General features: G+C 35.2%; 3 protein-coding genes across 3 annotated transcripts; 1 reads left to right on the top strand and 2 right to left on the bottom strand.

Moving 5' to 3' along the window:
- The first annotated feature begins 1,096 nt into the window (after nucleotides 1-1,096).
- LOC123227929 lies at nucleotides 1,097-2,996 on the top strand. The gene has a single exon (XM_044653076.1). The coding sequence runs from the start codon at nucleotides 1,785-1,787 to the stop codon at nucleotides 2,709-2,711; it is 927 nt and encodes a 308-aa protein (XP_044509011.1). The 5' UTR covers nucleotides 1,097-1,784; the 3' UTR covers nucleotides 2,712-2,996.
- Nucleotides 2,997-3,774: 778 nt separating this feature from the next.
- LOC123227928 (geranylgeranyl transferase type-1 subunit beta) lies at nucleotides 3,775-7,950 on the bottom strand. Its single transcript, XM_044653075.1, has 11 exons — nucleotides 7,562-7,950; nucleotides 6,827-6,902; nucleotides 6,563-6,621; nucleotides 6,275-6,414; nucleotides 5,750-5,805; nucleotides 5,581-5,657; nucleotides 5,406-5,451; nucleotides 4,986-5,110; nucleotides 4,471-4,538; nucleotides 4,302-4,389; nucleotides 3,775-4,176 (listed from the first exon to the last, which is right to left on the bottom strand). Exons 1-11 carry the CDS (start codon nucleotides 7,799-7,801, stop codon nucleotides 4,027-4,029), a joined length of 1,125 nt encoding a protein of 374 aa, XP_044509010.1. The 5' UTR covers nucleotides 7,802-7,950; the 3' UTR covers nucleotides 3,775-4,026.
- A 2,066-nt stretch (nucleotides 7,951-10,016) lies between these two features.
- LOC123227671 (heat shock cognate 70 kDa protein 2) lies at nucleotides 10,017-12,578 on the bottom strand. Its single transcript, XM_044652771.1, has 2 exons — nucleotides 12,184-12,578; nucleotides 10,017-11,841 (listed from the first exon to the last, which is right to left on the bottom strand). The coding sequence occupies exons 1-2, from the start codon at nucleotides 12,395-12,397 to the stop codon at nucleotides 10,109-10,111; spliced, it is 1,947 nt and encodes a 648-aa protein (XP_044508706.1). The 5' UTR covers nucleotides 12,398-12,578; the 3' UTR covers nucleotides 10,017-10,108.
- Between the last annotated feature and the right edge of the window lie 1,586 nt (nucleotides 12,579-14,164).

The raw sequence follows: 14,164 nt of genomic DNA, 5'->3' as shown, positions 1-14,164 counted from the left end.
TTTTATAAGAATAGAGATAAAATAAAAAAAAAATTTCTAAAAAAAGAGATAAAAAATCGTTGTTACAACGGAGATGAATCAAAGACAAAAATTAATATCCGTTATCGGGGCAGAGATGGAGATTTGAATTCCCTACCCATTTCCCACTCTAACCCACTAAGCATGCATGAATGACAATGGGCGTTAACTTGGCAGTGACATCAAAATTCGTGCTCTTAAAAGATGTACATAAATATTCATTCACCGTCCACAAGACAACACATTTATATTATGACTGTTCGACCCAGAGCTGTCTCTGTCATCACAGTAGGTCAATGTAACACTTAACTCAGTACTCCTCCACGCTGGCCCATGGGCCCAGCATTTATTTCTGATAAAAAAGCCCAGCTTAAAGGGGTTACCACTAGGAAAATGGTACAATCCGCTTTTAAGATAAGTAATGTTGGGAAGACCCGCGGACCGTCCGACTCAGCCCACTAATTTTAAAAGTAAAGGAAATTTGAAAATTCAAAATAAAATATTAGAATTACAATTAAAGTTAGATTCGAGTTAAAATGAATTTAAGTTTAATTTAATTTAAGTGAAGTCAAACTCATATTAAAATTGTTCAAACTTGATTTACTTGAGTAGAGCTAAACTTGAGTCAAGTTTTAAGCTCAATTCGATACTAAAATAATATTATTTTATTGCTTATTAATCAAAACGATATCATTTTATTAATTTATATCAAAATTTTTTAGATTTATGAGTTTATCAAATTGAACATCTTTAAAGTTTAAACTCAAAAATATTTAACTTTTAGACTTAAATTCGAATTTGTTTGAGACAAACTCATTTGAGCAAAACTTGAACTCGATTTCAAATAAATTTAGTTCAAATTCAATCATAATTATAATTACTAATTGCGTTTACAATTTGTTTTTCCTAATGAGGAACTCCACCTGAACAAAATGCCCCGACTGCATTTACAGTTGTAGTAGGCTGCCATACTTTCACCGAACAAATAGAAGAAAGACAATTTTACCCTTAATGGCATATTCAAAGATGCATTGATGTGTAGTAAATGGGTCAAGAAAATAGAACATGAATGAAATGACACATCACTTTCCCTTAATTTGTGATCCCATGTGATGTGAGCATCTCTCGAAGGAAGAGACCTGGCAGCCATACACTACTCGCACTCACACATTTGCCTGCCGACCATTGCCGACCTCTATTTCTTCTACTTGCTTTTTGTTTATATCAGCCCTTTGTTTTCATATATTTCCTGTGCCTAGTTTCAAGTTTTCTTCCTAATAATATCATTGTCTCTTATTTTTTACGAAACCAACAGTGAAACTTGCGGTTTGTAGCTTTGTTTGTGTTTCATTTTTGTTAGGCAAAAGATGTCAAGTGTGTGTGTATATATATCCAGTTCATCAAAATGACTGGCTTAGACTTTAGCTCGTGGGTTTATCGTTAAAAGCTTACTAAGCACCCTTCATCAGCTGATAATGTGATTTTCAGAGAAAGAAAAAGCCGTTTTTTTTTTTAAATTTTTGCAGATAAAGTTGGAATGAATATGCTAAAGCTTTGATTAAAGGGAAGCATCAAGCTTTGATGTTTTCATTGCAGTTCTAGTCGAAGTTCATCACTTTGGTTCTTGGTCTTGGCTTCTCTGTTCAGTGAGGATCGATGCTGTTTGGTGAAAAAGTTGCTATTTTCAAGTAAGTTTGGTTGTTTTTAGCCAAGTTTGATTCATTTGACTAGTTTTAAGTTGTTTTGTGGTGACATTTTGGGTAAAGATGAAATCTTTGAGTAGTGTAGGACTTGGGTTGAGTGTTGTTTTTGGTTGCCTTTTGTTGGCTTTAGTAGCTGAGCTTTACTATTTGTTATGGTGGAAGAAGAGGTTCACTAGTGGAGAGATTGAGAGTGATTATAGTAACCCAGCAAGAGAAATTTTATGCATGTTTTGTTGGAGAAATCCCTCTAATTCTATGAGACACTCAGCTTTGAATCCCCAAGAAGTATGTTCTTCTCTAAGAATAAATGATACCCTTGTTCAAGAACCTCACTCAAATAACAAAGATTTCTTGCTCAAGCCCTTTGGTGATCATTCTATGGAGACAGAGCTCATGAGGCTGCATAATCTTTCAGGGCCACCAAGATTTCTCTTCACAATTGTTGAAGAAACAAAGGAGGATCTTGAGTCTGAAGATGGCAAGTCTAGAAGTGATAACAAGAGCAGAAAAAGTTCAAGAAATAGAAGCTTGAGTGATCTACTTCTCACAATGGAGACTCCATATTTAACCCCTCTTGCTTCTCCCTCACTTTTCACTCCACCTCTTACTCCCATCAACTCTTCCTACTACCAACATGGATTCAACCCTCTCTTTGAATCTTCAACAGATTTTGAGTTCAATAAGATAAGGTCGTCACCTCCTCCAAAGTTCAAATTTTTGCAAGATGCTGAGGAGAAACTTTACAGAAGAAAATTATTAGAAGCTGAGAAGAAGATTCATAAGAGTGAAGGGTCAGTTCGAGAAAATGGAACCAAATCTCCTAATTCAAATTTTCTAAAAGAGGAGGAAGCTGGATCCTTCATCACAATCATTGTTGATGGAAACAAAGAAAGAGAACTTAATAATCATGACCATAACCAACTCCCTCAGTTTCATTCAAGCTCTTCACAGGTACTTCCACTTGCATCTTCACCGTCGACATTTAGATAATCACCTTAACATTTAGGGTGTATGGGGATGCAATTAAATTAAGCATTGATCTAAATCAACTACAAAACCCTTGTAAAATTCATCTTGTAGTATTTATTTTAAGTTTTCACTTGAGTTAGGAGAGACAAAATTCTCTGAAACATGGTTTTGAGAGTGTACGGTTAGAGAAAGTGGAAGTGGTGGACTTGATGGGTTATTTGTTTTATTCAATCTCAATGTCTCCTGAGCTGTCTGACACCTGTAATCATTCTTGTGAGTGATGCTACCCCTGAGTTCTTGTCCATAGTCCACTGTTAAAATCCTTTTACACTTTCTCTTTCCCTTTTTTTTTAATATTTCTCACCATGCGTATGACACACAAACAAATACATACGTAATAAACAATTTTTTTTCCCACAACCCACCTTCCCTTTTATTGGAGGTGATCATATCTGTATTCCCTACTGGACTTTAAGAAAGAAAAGAAAGATGTTTTGGACCGTCTGATAAACTTGACAAAGTTTAACGATAGTGAAGATGAGAGTTTTATCTGTATGTGAATGTGGGTAGGGGAGTAGATGCCATTGAAGAAAGTGACAAAACTGAAAAAAGGTACTGGGGTTTTGGGTTTTTTCCTAAGGAACAAAGAGATGTTGATTTACCCGTGAAAATGTCTTGTGGGGATAGAGATAAACCGAAAGGTGCTTATCTTTAAGAATCATTACAGCCATTTGCTTGGCTCTTTGTCAAGTTGAAAATCTTAAGGTGACCCTGCTGTGTAATATTATCATGATTTCTCATGTAAATGTAACCAACTATTTTAAAAATAACCCCAGCAAGCTTTTATTTAGGTTAATCAGGTTTTCTTTTTTCCACATGAGCCAAAACTCTATTTTAACTTGGGTAGATTTCGCTTAAAGTATACAATATGGTCATAATTCACAGGTTGAGCTAATAACTAATTAAAAAAACCAAAACATATTGGGAAGATTATTAGCAAGCACAGTATCTGCTGCAGCAAAAACATTTAGCTTAGCAGATCAAACTGTGCCAGCAAGGAAACTGATGTCGAAAGATTTGCAAATTTACAGGCAAAATAATTCTGTAGCAACAATCTTATAAAAAGACAAGAGGAAGGTCAAAAATTGTCCAAAATCATCAGCACAAATTCTATGTTGTGGTCGGAGATGACATGGTGGAAAAAAAAAATGGCATTGTAAGTGTTGAGTTTAGCTTATGACTGTTTACATCCTTCTAATCACAACATTGAGCACTCATTGAAAAATGAAGTCTGAAAGAGGGAAAATAGTCTATTGCACTAAGAATTATGATCAAATTATATTCCCAAAGTTGAAAAATCTGTCATTCCCAGTTCGGGGCAAAGTGGGTTGAGGCCGGGTTCTTCCAGAAGACTAAATGCAGTATATCCATAATATGAGTGGTATAGATCAGGCAGCAGCCCTTGGTATTTACTGAAACCACCATACTGGTGCAGGAGCAAACATGAATGAAGAAATAATGTATTAGCGATCAAAATATTTCCAGATATTATTTTAGTTGAAAGATTTTCATCAAAAATATTTACAGAGTGCAAAGGAGAAGAGGCAGCACCTTAGACTGACAAGATAGCAAAAATCTACGTAAAGCTTCTTTGTCAATGAACTTATAGCCGCCTAAGATCCTCAAAACTGCCCCGATCCTACAAAAGCAGACTTCAACTGTCAAGGTGGAGAATCTGACTTATTCAGTGATTGTTTTTATAAAGTGTTATTATTCTTACCAAAATGCATAACATGTGTCACTAGGCTTGTTAGCTCTACCTTCAAATCCACCATCATACCTTTGCCTCTGTGCCAAAGAACAAAAGAGATAACAGTTTCACACTTTAGGAAAAAGTAATGGCTAAGGATTACATTTATTATAAGAGAAACCTCTACCGACTTTTGAGTTAAATACATACAAATGGGGCAGAAGAGAACTGTCATGAATTCTAAATTTTGTCAGAAGCCTCACCCATAGAGAGGCTTACAATGAATTTTGGAACTACACGGCTCTGTCTATATTTAAAAATCAGCGATCCTTTCACATGTCAAAGTAAACTCAGACTGCACATGAATGAAATGGACATGATAAACATTGACAGTGCCATTATTTCAGAAGCATTTACTTTCTTGGCAGTTCTTAAGTTTTCATGGCCTTTATGTCTATCAATTCTCTTTGACTAAACTCTAAAGTCTGAAAACACACCTGCATAGAATAGCAATGAAATTTCTAGAGATTATGAAGCAAACAAACCTCCAAACACCAATTCAGCAGCAAAGGCAAGTCGATGATGGAAGAAGACATAGACTTAGAAAGAACATCATCTTCTATGAACCCCATTAATCGGAGGGATGCAACTGCACAGTAGGTACCACCGCCTGTGCCACTAAGAGGAATACCATTGGTAAATATAATCAAAATGAACTGAAATCTGAGAACTGAGAAGAAATCTATACCATAGAAGTCAGAACTGTTCTATCAAAATGTTTTACTCTATGTCTTCAGTTTAAAGAAAAATCTTAACAATTCTCCTCAGCATAAGAAAACTACAGCTAGATTGAATAACCACTCGATATTTTGATAGGGTTACAAATGAGAATAGTACTACTAACAAAATTGCAAACTATGCAGAAAGGAAAAATATTACAATCACATGAACTTGTTTCAACTCACCATGTGATTCTGAACCAGGTGTCAAGCCAAACCCACCATCATATGACTGTAAGAAGAGCATCACTTGTAAGTATATACATGGATAATATTTGGAATAAATAGTGATTGAATGCAGAATATGATCATTGAAGGATGAAACAGGGAAAACAAAAAAAGCCGCCAAGAATTGGTAGACCTGGCAGTTTAATATGTAATCCTTAGCTTTCTCCTTGTTCATACCACTCCAATCCTCCAACATATGACAGATGGCAGCTGTTACGTAAATTTGTTATACTCATATTTCATTTAACTGAATATTAAGATAAAATGCTAGATTGTAAATCCATTAAAGTTTCATTTCTTACCAGCACAGAATATGAAGCGAAGGTCCATCTCTGCCCCATAATGGATAGGCATAAAACTGTGAAATAGAATTTTGGTATTATTTTAGCTTCATGTAAAGGTTAACCAAAACTAAAAGTTGTTGTGTGAATGTTGGGAATTACTAGAAAGATAAAATGTATGATTGAACTGATTCAGTCTCAATTCATTCTTGATTATTTTAGTATATGCACATAACTTCTCTTCATTTGCTAGATAATAAGCAAGTCATAATCTATGATTAAAACTCTACAGAGCAGTATATTATATGCTACAATAATTAAGCATATCAATACATCTATGAAAAACAGATCATTACATGAACTGTTTTAATTCTAAAATAAAAGGACAAAAAATCACATAAAACATTTTACAAGATCCTAAAGCAGTTTGCTTTCTGGAAAGAAAAATTAACAAAGTGGAGAAAGTAGTGGGATAATATAAGAAGAACCTTCAACAATTTGTTTCCAGTGTAATTCTGAACAAATACAGAGAAGAGGAATGCGTACCTCCCATCAGGCTGTTGAAGATTTTTCATTGATGTCAATATTGAAACACGATCGATATTTGCAAAACTATATCCAACAGCCCTTAGAATGGCTAGGGCACAGTATGTGCTCGCCAAGTGACTACCATTGTGAGTCAAAACCTACATGCAGATTTAACAGAATAACTTATATCAGAAATCTTAAATAAATGAACATAGAATGATAAAATTATTTGGAAAATTAGAAACTTGCAAAAATAAACATCAAGACAAATAATTAATAGATAGCATAGAACAAAATTCCTTGTACCCCATTATCATCGGGAGGAAACTGAGAGCTTCGAGAACCATGGAATCCATATAATTCTCCTGCAGAAAAACAAACACTTCGTCATACATGATCCTTTGACAGCTAAGTGAATATGCTTGTGGTGCTTAGGCCAGAAGAAAATCCAATTTCTACTTGACAAATGGAAAGATTCAAGTCATGAACATATATAAATCAGAATCACCACAACCGTAGCTTCCAACTCAAGGCAATAAAATTAAAGTTTCTTAGCAATCAAAGTGATACCGCTGTTCAGGTCAGCTTCATTTCTTGGGTGAGCTTGCAATGATAAAACCCAATTTGAAACTGCTTCCTTGTCAACCTAGTTTGTAAATGTATACATATCAAACTTCAGTTCAAGTTATTCTCTTTAAATAAGCATTGTACAAATTAAAATATATTCAGAAATAAATTCATAACAGGCCATATATCTGCTGCAAAGTAAAAAAACTGAGCGCATAACATTAATAATACAGATAAATTTCTTTGTTCCGGACATAAGTTAGAAAAAAATTGTTGTAAAATTCAAATATAATATGTTTTCGTTGGTTTCCATGAACTGCAAATAATATCCAAAGAATCCACCCTTCTACGATTTTTAAAACTGTTACCAGCAAGCGAATCAAGTGTCCCTCGATTTTCTTCAGATTTAGAGATGTGAAAAATCTCAACTAAGTGCATCGAAATACATAGTTGGGGAAAAAAAAAAGTTGTCGTTAATTATACTTTAATTTGTCTTCAGGTAACCAGCTAAAAATCATGCTGTTAAAAAAAAAATTCTACCATAACATACTGTTTGCAATCAACTAACAATCAAAAGCTCTCTACTCTACGAAGCTAAATGAATTTTCTTTCACAAAATCGTTACCCTAGGCAGCATCATTTGTTACATATGACATTGGAAATGAATAAAATAACGCTAAAATTCAATTCTTTTTTTTTTTCTCGGGAAACAAACAGTGTGAGGTAAAATAAGCGTACACGATCTAAGGCGCCGAGAAGGTGGAGACCGGAGATGGCGAAATAAGCAAGAGTGATGCGGTTGATCTCCTGTGTCTGGTAATGATGCGGCACCATCTGGTACATCATCTCCAGGTATGTCACGTGTCGCTCTCTATCAAAGTATGATAAAGCACCTGTAGATAGAGGCTCGTATACAGGATCGTCTTCATCGTCTGATGAAACAATTTGGTCCTTCTCTCTTCCTGTTGATGGTTCCATGGACGAAGCCGAAGAGAGTCGAGTTTCTTAGATTTGATGATAATGGGACTGTCTATTGGATCCTGACCTGTTGAGTCCCTTTTGAGTTGTCGGCAACTGTTATACGGCGAGTTGAGTCGACTTACTAAAATTTATTTCTTTTGAGGAGATTCAGTGGGACATTTTGGTCTTTGTAGGTTATATGCTGGTTATTTTTGGGGGTTTGAATGAGTTTATTTTGAGGAGTGCAGTTTTAATCATGGTTAATTTTACTAAAAAAAAAAACTTCGATGCGGCGGTCAATGCGAGGCAATAAATAACAGAACTTGGAGGAGTAATTTCGTCGAGCATTTGGCGTGAGTAGTGAAAAGGCCAAACGACTATGTCCCACCCAAGGTTTAATGTATTCTCATAAGTCCCCCCTTTAACTATGGAAACACCAAATACCCACCCATGGCCGGTTAGATTTAACCAAACCCTAACGCCTGAAAATTTTATCTCATTTTGTCCCCCTAAACTTTAAAAACTGAAATTTTCCCCCCGCCTAAGTTTTAAAAAATTACAGTTTCACCCTAGGGTTTGGTTTTGAAATCTCTGACGACCTCTCCGGCTCCGTTGCCGACGGCCGCTCCCTCCCGAGGCAACCTCTCCTTCCGGTGATCTCTTTCCTCCCATTTGGAGGTTCGATCGATGCCCGGAGACGCCGTGGGAGACGAAGAACTTCGTTGGGAAGACGATGTTGTCGTCCTCGTCTGGAAAGACCATCGTCTTCCCAAAAGAAGACCTCTGGGAAGACGAAGAACTTCGTCTCCCACGGCTTCTTCGAGCGTCGATCGGACCTCCAAATGAGAGGAAAGAGATCGTCGGAAGGAGAGGTTGCTTCGGGAGGGAGCGGCCGTCGGCAACGGAGCCGGAGAAGTCGTCGGAGATTTCAAAACCAAACCCTAGGGTGAAACTGTGATTTTTTAAAACTTAAGGTGGGGGAAAATTTTAGTTTTTAAAGTTTAAGGGGGCAAAATTAGATTCTATTTTAGTTTATTTTTAATATTATAATAAAAATGACGATTTTACCCCTATTACCGTTAGGGTTTGGTTAAATCTAACCGGTCATGAGTGGGTGTTTGGTGTTTCCATAGTTAAAAGAGGGACTTTTGAAAAAACGCTAAACCTTGGGTGGGAAATAGTCGTTTGGCCTCGTGAAAAATATGAAAGCGAACAAGGCAAGAATCTTAACACTCGCTGATAGACGCAAGGCCTCTCCTCATCTCTTTAGATGTTCGCTTTCTCAGCTAATTTATACTTCTCCCAAAATCTCGAGTTAAAAAGCTGTGGCCAAAATCTCTTGTTTTCTTTTTTTTTTCAAGGGAATTCCACCCCAGTGAGATGACTTATTTGAGGCAGAATCATCCACGTCAAACCATAAATCTTAGTTTTTATAATTAATCTTACAATTATGTATAAGATAAATCAAAGATTTTATTTTGGCACGGCACCAACAAATCTCAAATCCAAATCTTTTCTTTTTAAATTTTACATCTTTTATCATTCAAATTGCTTTCGTAATAGTTGATGAAAAAACACAGTTCATTTGCCATTACTATTCCTTTCACGAGCCCTCCGGCCAATTTACTAACAATTAAAAAAAAGTATGATTTTTCTTCTTACGAGGAGAAACTTTATTTAAATTAAATTATTTTTTTAAATAAAATCAACCCTATCAAATAAATAACACTTTAAATCCAATTATTAGTTTCATAATTTTTAAATTAAATAAATTGAGTTTAATATTAAAATATTAGACAAAGAGATTTGATCGTATACTTATTTGCTTAAATAAAATTATATATATACAATTTTAATACATAAATTTATCCACATATAAATATATTTTAATATGATTTAAATAATTTTAAATTAATAATAAAATAACCCTTTCACAAAATATATATATATATATATATATATATATATATATATATATATATATATATATATATATATATATACACATAGCATTGCTCCACTTTCTTTTATACAAAGTTATATATTTTTCACTAAAGCTGTTGGTTTAGCGTTTCCCGGTTTCCCTCCCTGCCTTGACTCGAAAATCATGCTTGAATTGGATGGGAGTTTCCAAGTTAATATGTTGTTCTAATTGGGTGGGTGGATTTGAGCGTATGAAGATAAGTTATATATCTACAGTTCAATGTGCGGAATCTTAGTAACCATCAGAAACTATTCGAGCAACATAAATGTCTCTGCATTAAATAATTAAAAGCGAAAAAACATGAAATCCCCATAGACCTAGAAGAAAAAAAAAAAAAAAGCTTAGTCGACTTCCTCAATCTTGGGACCTGCGCCACTTCCGCCAGCTGGAGGAACATCATCAGCCGTGTCTCCACCCATGTCAGCACCGGCACCTTGATACATCTTAGCAATAATTGGATTGCAGATGCTTTCCAGCTCCTTCATCTTATCCTCAAACTCATCCGCCTCCGCAAGTTGGTTGCCATCGAGCCACTGAATGGCTTCGTCTATTGCATCCTCAATCTTTTTCTTGTCAGCTGCAGCAAGCTTGGAACCAATCTTCTCATCCTTGACCGTGTTCCTCATGTTATAAGCATAATTCTCTAGGGCGTTCTTTGCCTCAACCTTCTTTTTGTGCTCTTCATCTTCTGACTTGTACTTTTCAGCCTCCTGAACCATCTTCTCTATCTCGTCCTTAGATAACCTACCCTTGTCATTGGTGATCGTGATCTTGTTTTTCTGGCCAGTTGTCTTGTCCTCAGCCGAGACATTTAAAATACCGTTTGCATCGATATCAAAGCAGACAGTGATCTGAGGAACACCCCTTGGGGCTGGGGGAATGCCAGAGAGCTCAAATTTTCCCAACAAGTTGTTATCCCTGGTTCTTGCTCTTTCACCCTCATAGACTTGAATTAACACACCAGGTTGGTTGTCTGAGTATGTAGAGAATACTTGTTCCTTCTTGGTGGGAATTGTTGTGTTTCTTGGGATCAAGACAGTCATTACACCTCCTGCAGTTTCCAACCCAAGGGACAGAGGGGTAACATCCAAAAGCAACAAATCCTGCACCTTCTCATTGCCCTCTCCGCTCAAGATAGCAGCCTGCACAGCGGCACCATAAGCAACAGCCTCATCCGGGTTAATGTTCTTGCAGAGTTCCTTTCCATTGAAGAAGTCTTGCAAGAGCTGTTGCACCTTGGGGATCCTAGTGGAACCACCAACAAGCACAACGTCGTGGACACTGCTCTTGTCCATCTTAGCATCCCTCAAACACTTCTCAACGGGCTCCATACACTTTCTAAAAAGATCCATGTTCAGCTCCTCAAATCTGGCACGAGTAATGGTTGAATAGAAATCGATACCTTCATACAAAGAATCAATCTCGATTGTTGTCTGAGCAGTAGATGAAAGAGTCCTCTTTGCTCTCTCACAAGCTGTCCTCAATCTCCTAAGAGCTCTGGGGTTTCCACTAATATCCTTCTTGTTCTTTCTCTTGAACTCCTGGACAAAGTGATTAACCATTCTGTTATCAAAATCCTCACCACCAAGATGAGTGTCTCCAGCAGTGGCCTTGACTTCAAAGATACCCTCTTCAATTGTTAGCAAAGATACATCAAAAGTGCCACCACCCAAATCAAAAATCAAAACGTTCTTCTCACCGACGCTGGAGGCCTTCTTGTCAAGACCATAAGCAATGGCAGCAGCAGTGGGTTCATTGATGATACGCATAACATTAAGCCCAGCAATGACACCAGCATCCTTTGTAGCTTGACGCTGAGAGTCATTGAAGTAAGCTGGGACAGTGACAACTGCGTTCTTAATAGTTGAGCCAAGGTAAGCCTCAGCAATCTCACGCATCTTAATGAGAACCATAGAAGAAATTTCCTCAGCGGAAAACTGTTTCTCTTCACCCTTATAGTTAACCACAATCATGGGCTTGTCTCCTGGTCCAGCAATGACCTTGAATGGCCAAAGCTTCACGTCATTCTGAACCGTCGAGTCACTGAACCTCCTTCCAATCAACCTCTTCGCATCTATAAAGACAAAACAATAACCAATATTCAATTGATGAAAACAATTCCACAAACATGGCAAAATCTAAAAGAAAGTAAAACTTAAAGGTATAAGACATTCAAGGCTTTCACATCATTACAGAAAGCCACATTATAAAATACATGTTTAAAAAAAGGAAAATTCGTAATTTTTTATTACTTCCGACATATATAAACAGTACAATAACATAAATCTAAACACAATAATATTTCGATTTAAATAGATACTTTCAGATAATAGCATAAATCTAAACACAACAAACAAAAACAAGCGAACAAAACCAGATCTGAATCGAGAAAAAATAACACTAGATCTGTGCTTACCAAAGACGGTGTTAATTGGATTCATAGCGACTTGATTCTTAGCAGCGTCACCAATGAGACGCTCTGTATCGGTGAAAGCAACATAGGACGGCGTAGTTCTGTTCCCTTGATCATTGGCAATGATCTCCACTCTGTCGTGCTGCCACACTCCGACGCACGAGTAAGTGGTGCCTAGGTCGATACCGATCGCCGGCCCCTCTCCTTTTCCGGCCATTTTCAAGACACAAAATTATAAAGATTTAAATTTTAAAGAAAACGAAAAGAAATTTGAAAATGTAATTTGTGAATAAGAAACTGAATGGTTATGTGGAACGCTGGGGTTGGGTTATATAGATTTTATGGGAGATTCATTCTAGAATGTTCCGTGGTCGTTGAGGAATTTGCAGCCATCGATTGAAGGGAAATGAACGTCTAGATTTATTAAGACACGTCTTGGAATTTGACCAGGCCGGCTGCGCTCCTTTGTGATTTAAAAACAATTAGGGTTTTATTTTTGAATTAAGAAAACATTGTTTGGTTTAAATTCGAACACGTGGAAGTCATGATGAATTGCTCTGACTGGGCCATCCTCTCCGCTAATTGAGCGTTGATGGGCCCAATTCAAAATATGTAAATGTGGCATAACTCATAGTTGCCCTTTCTTTCTCCAACGAGGAGGGAGTTTTATTTGAATAATATTTTATTATTAAAATAAAATATTTATTTTAAAGTTAAATTATTTAAAAAATTATTAGATATAAATTATTATTATATTTGATAAAATTTAATAAATATAAATAATTATTGTGTTTGATTAAAAATAATAAAAGAATACTAATAAATTATTTTATTTAAATACCTATAATTTAATTATTTTTAAATTATTTGTTATATTAATTAAAAATAAATTTATTTTTATTTAAAAAATAAATAAATTATAATATAATTATAATAAAATTAAAATTACCTTAGTAATTTTTTAATACCTAAAATAAAAGTGATAATTAGATTATTACTTATATTACCTGTCACGTCAGCATTAATAATATAAAATTATTATAATAGTTTATTATTGACAAACTAAACAAGGTAATGTAAATAATAAAACATAGATTACCAAGGTAATTTTTAAATTTCTGGAACCAAATGACCCCTAAAGGGTAGATTACTTTTCCCATCCAATCTTTGGCCAAAAAACACTTTTTCACCTTTGATGAAATAAATCTCAAAATTTTAACTAAAATAAATTGTAAAAAAATAATATAAAAACAAAATAGTAATTTTTTATTGTTTTCAAATGATTGTGTAAATAATAATAGAGATATTTTATATATAAAAGAGTATAAATTATAATACATGTTAAGATCACCTCAATTCGATATATGGCCAAGAAGTTGTGATCAAAATGCCAATACATCTAAGATCATCACATGATGAAATCTTCATTGGGCTCAATTTATGGTTTCCCCTTTTCAGTTTTTCTTCTTTTTAGGCTTGACTAGGATATAAGTGATCGATGTGTCACATTCTAAAATGCACGATTATATATACAGATGATGTGTTATCATATGAATAAATAATTTTAAATTAAAAATAAAATAATATTTAATAATATAATAATATATTATTTATATATCTAATTATATACTTAATACGTATAACATTCCCATTTACTCTTCACCAGATGCTATCAATATCTACAGTTCTTACATCAAGCTTTCAAGCCCATTAGAATTGGGTTCTTAACTCCAACAAACTAACTGGGTTTTTGTTTTATATCACAACCCCATAATGACCCAAATCAACAGCCATGAAGGACCCAATGCAAATGAAGGCCCGTTTGGCCAGAATCCCATTTTTTTTCTAGTGTGATACCATGTACAATGAAATATAAAGATATGAGAAGAGGACCGCCACCACCATATTCATCTCTTATTAAGCACTACTAAATATATATTATGGAATTTTCCTTGGGAATCTTCATGTGAAATGCACGTGAGCT

The sequence above is a fragment of the Mangifera indica genome, chromosome 10 (genome assembly GCF_011075055.1).
Source record: "Mangifera indica cultivar Alphonso chromosome 10, CATAS_Mindica_2.1, whole genome shotgun sequence".
Taxonomy (NCBI): domain Eukaryota; kingdom Viridiplantae; phylum Streptophyta; class Magnoliopsida; order Sapindales; family Anacardiaceae; genus Mangifera; species Mangifera indica.
This window is presented reverse-complemented; position numbering and strand designations above follow the sequence as displayed.

Bases quoted from the DNA above. Each gene is read 5' to 3' on its own strand.
- LOC123227929 (XM_044653076.1), top strand. From the start codon at position 1,785: ATGAAATCTTTGAGTAGTGTAGGACTTGGGTTGAGTGTTGTTTTTGGT.
- LOC123227671 (XM_044652771.1), bottom strand. From the start codon at position 12,397: ATGGCCGGAAAAGGAGAGGGGCCGGCGATCGGTATCGACCTAGGCACC. The intron at 11,842-12,183 runs GTAAGCACAGAT...TTGTCTTTATAG, and splicing joins TCCAATTAACACCGTCTTTG to ATGCGAAGAGGTTGATTGGA.
- LOC123227928 (XM_044653075.1), bottom strand. From the start codon at position 7,801: ATGGAACCATCAACAGGAAGAGAGAAGGACCAAATTGTTTCATCAGAC. The intron at 6,903-7,561 runs GTACGCTTATTT...TTTACAAACTAG, and splicing joins TTCTCGGCGCCTTAGATCGT to GTTGACAAGGAAGCAGTTTC. The intron at 5,452-5,580 runs GTCTACCAATTC...CTCTTCTTACAG, and splicing joins ATTACATATTAAACTGCCAG to TCATATGATGGTGGGTTTGG.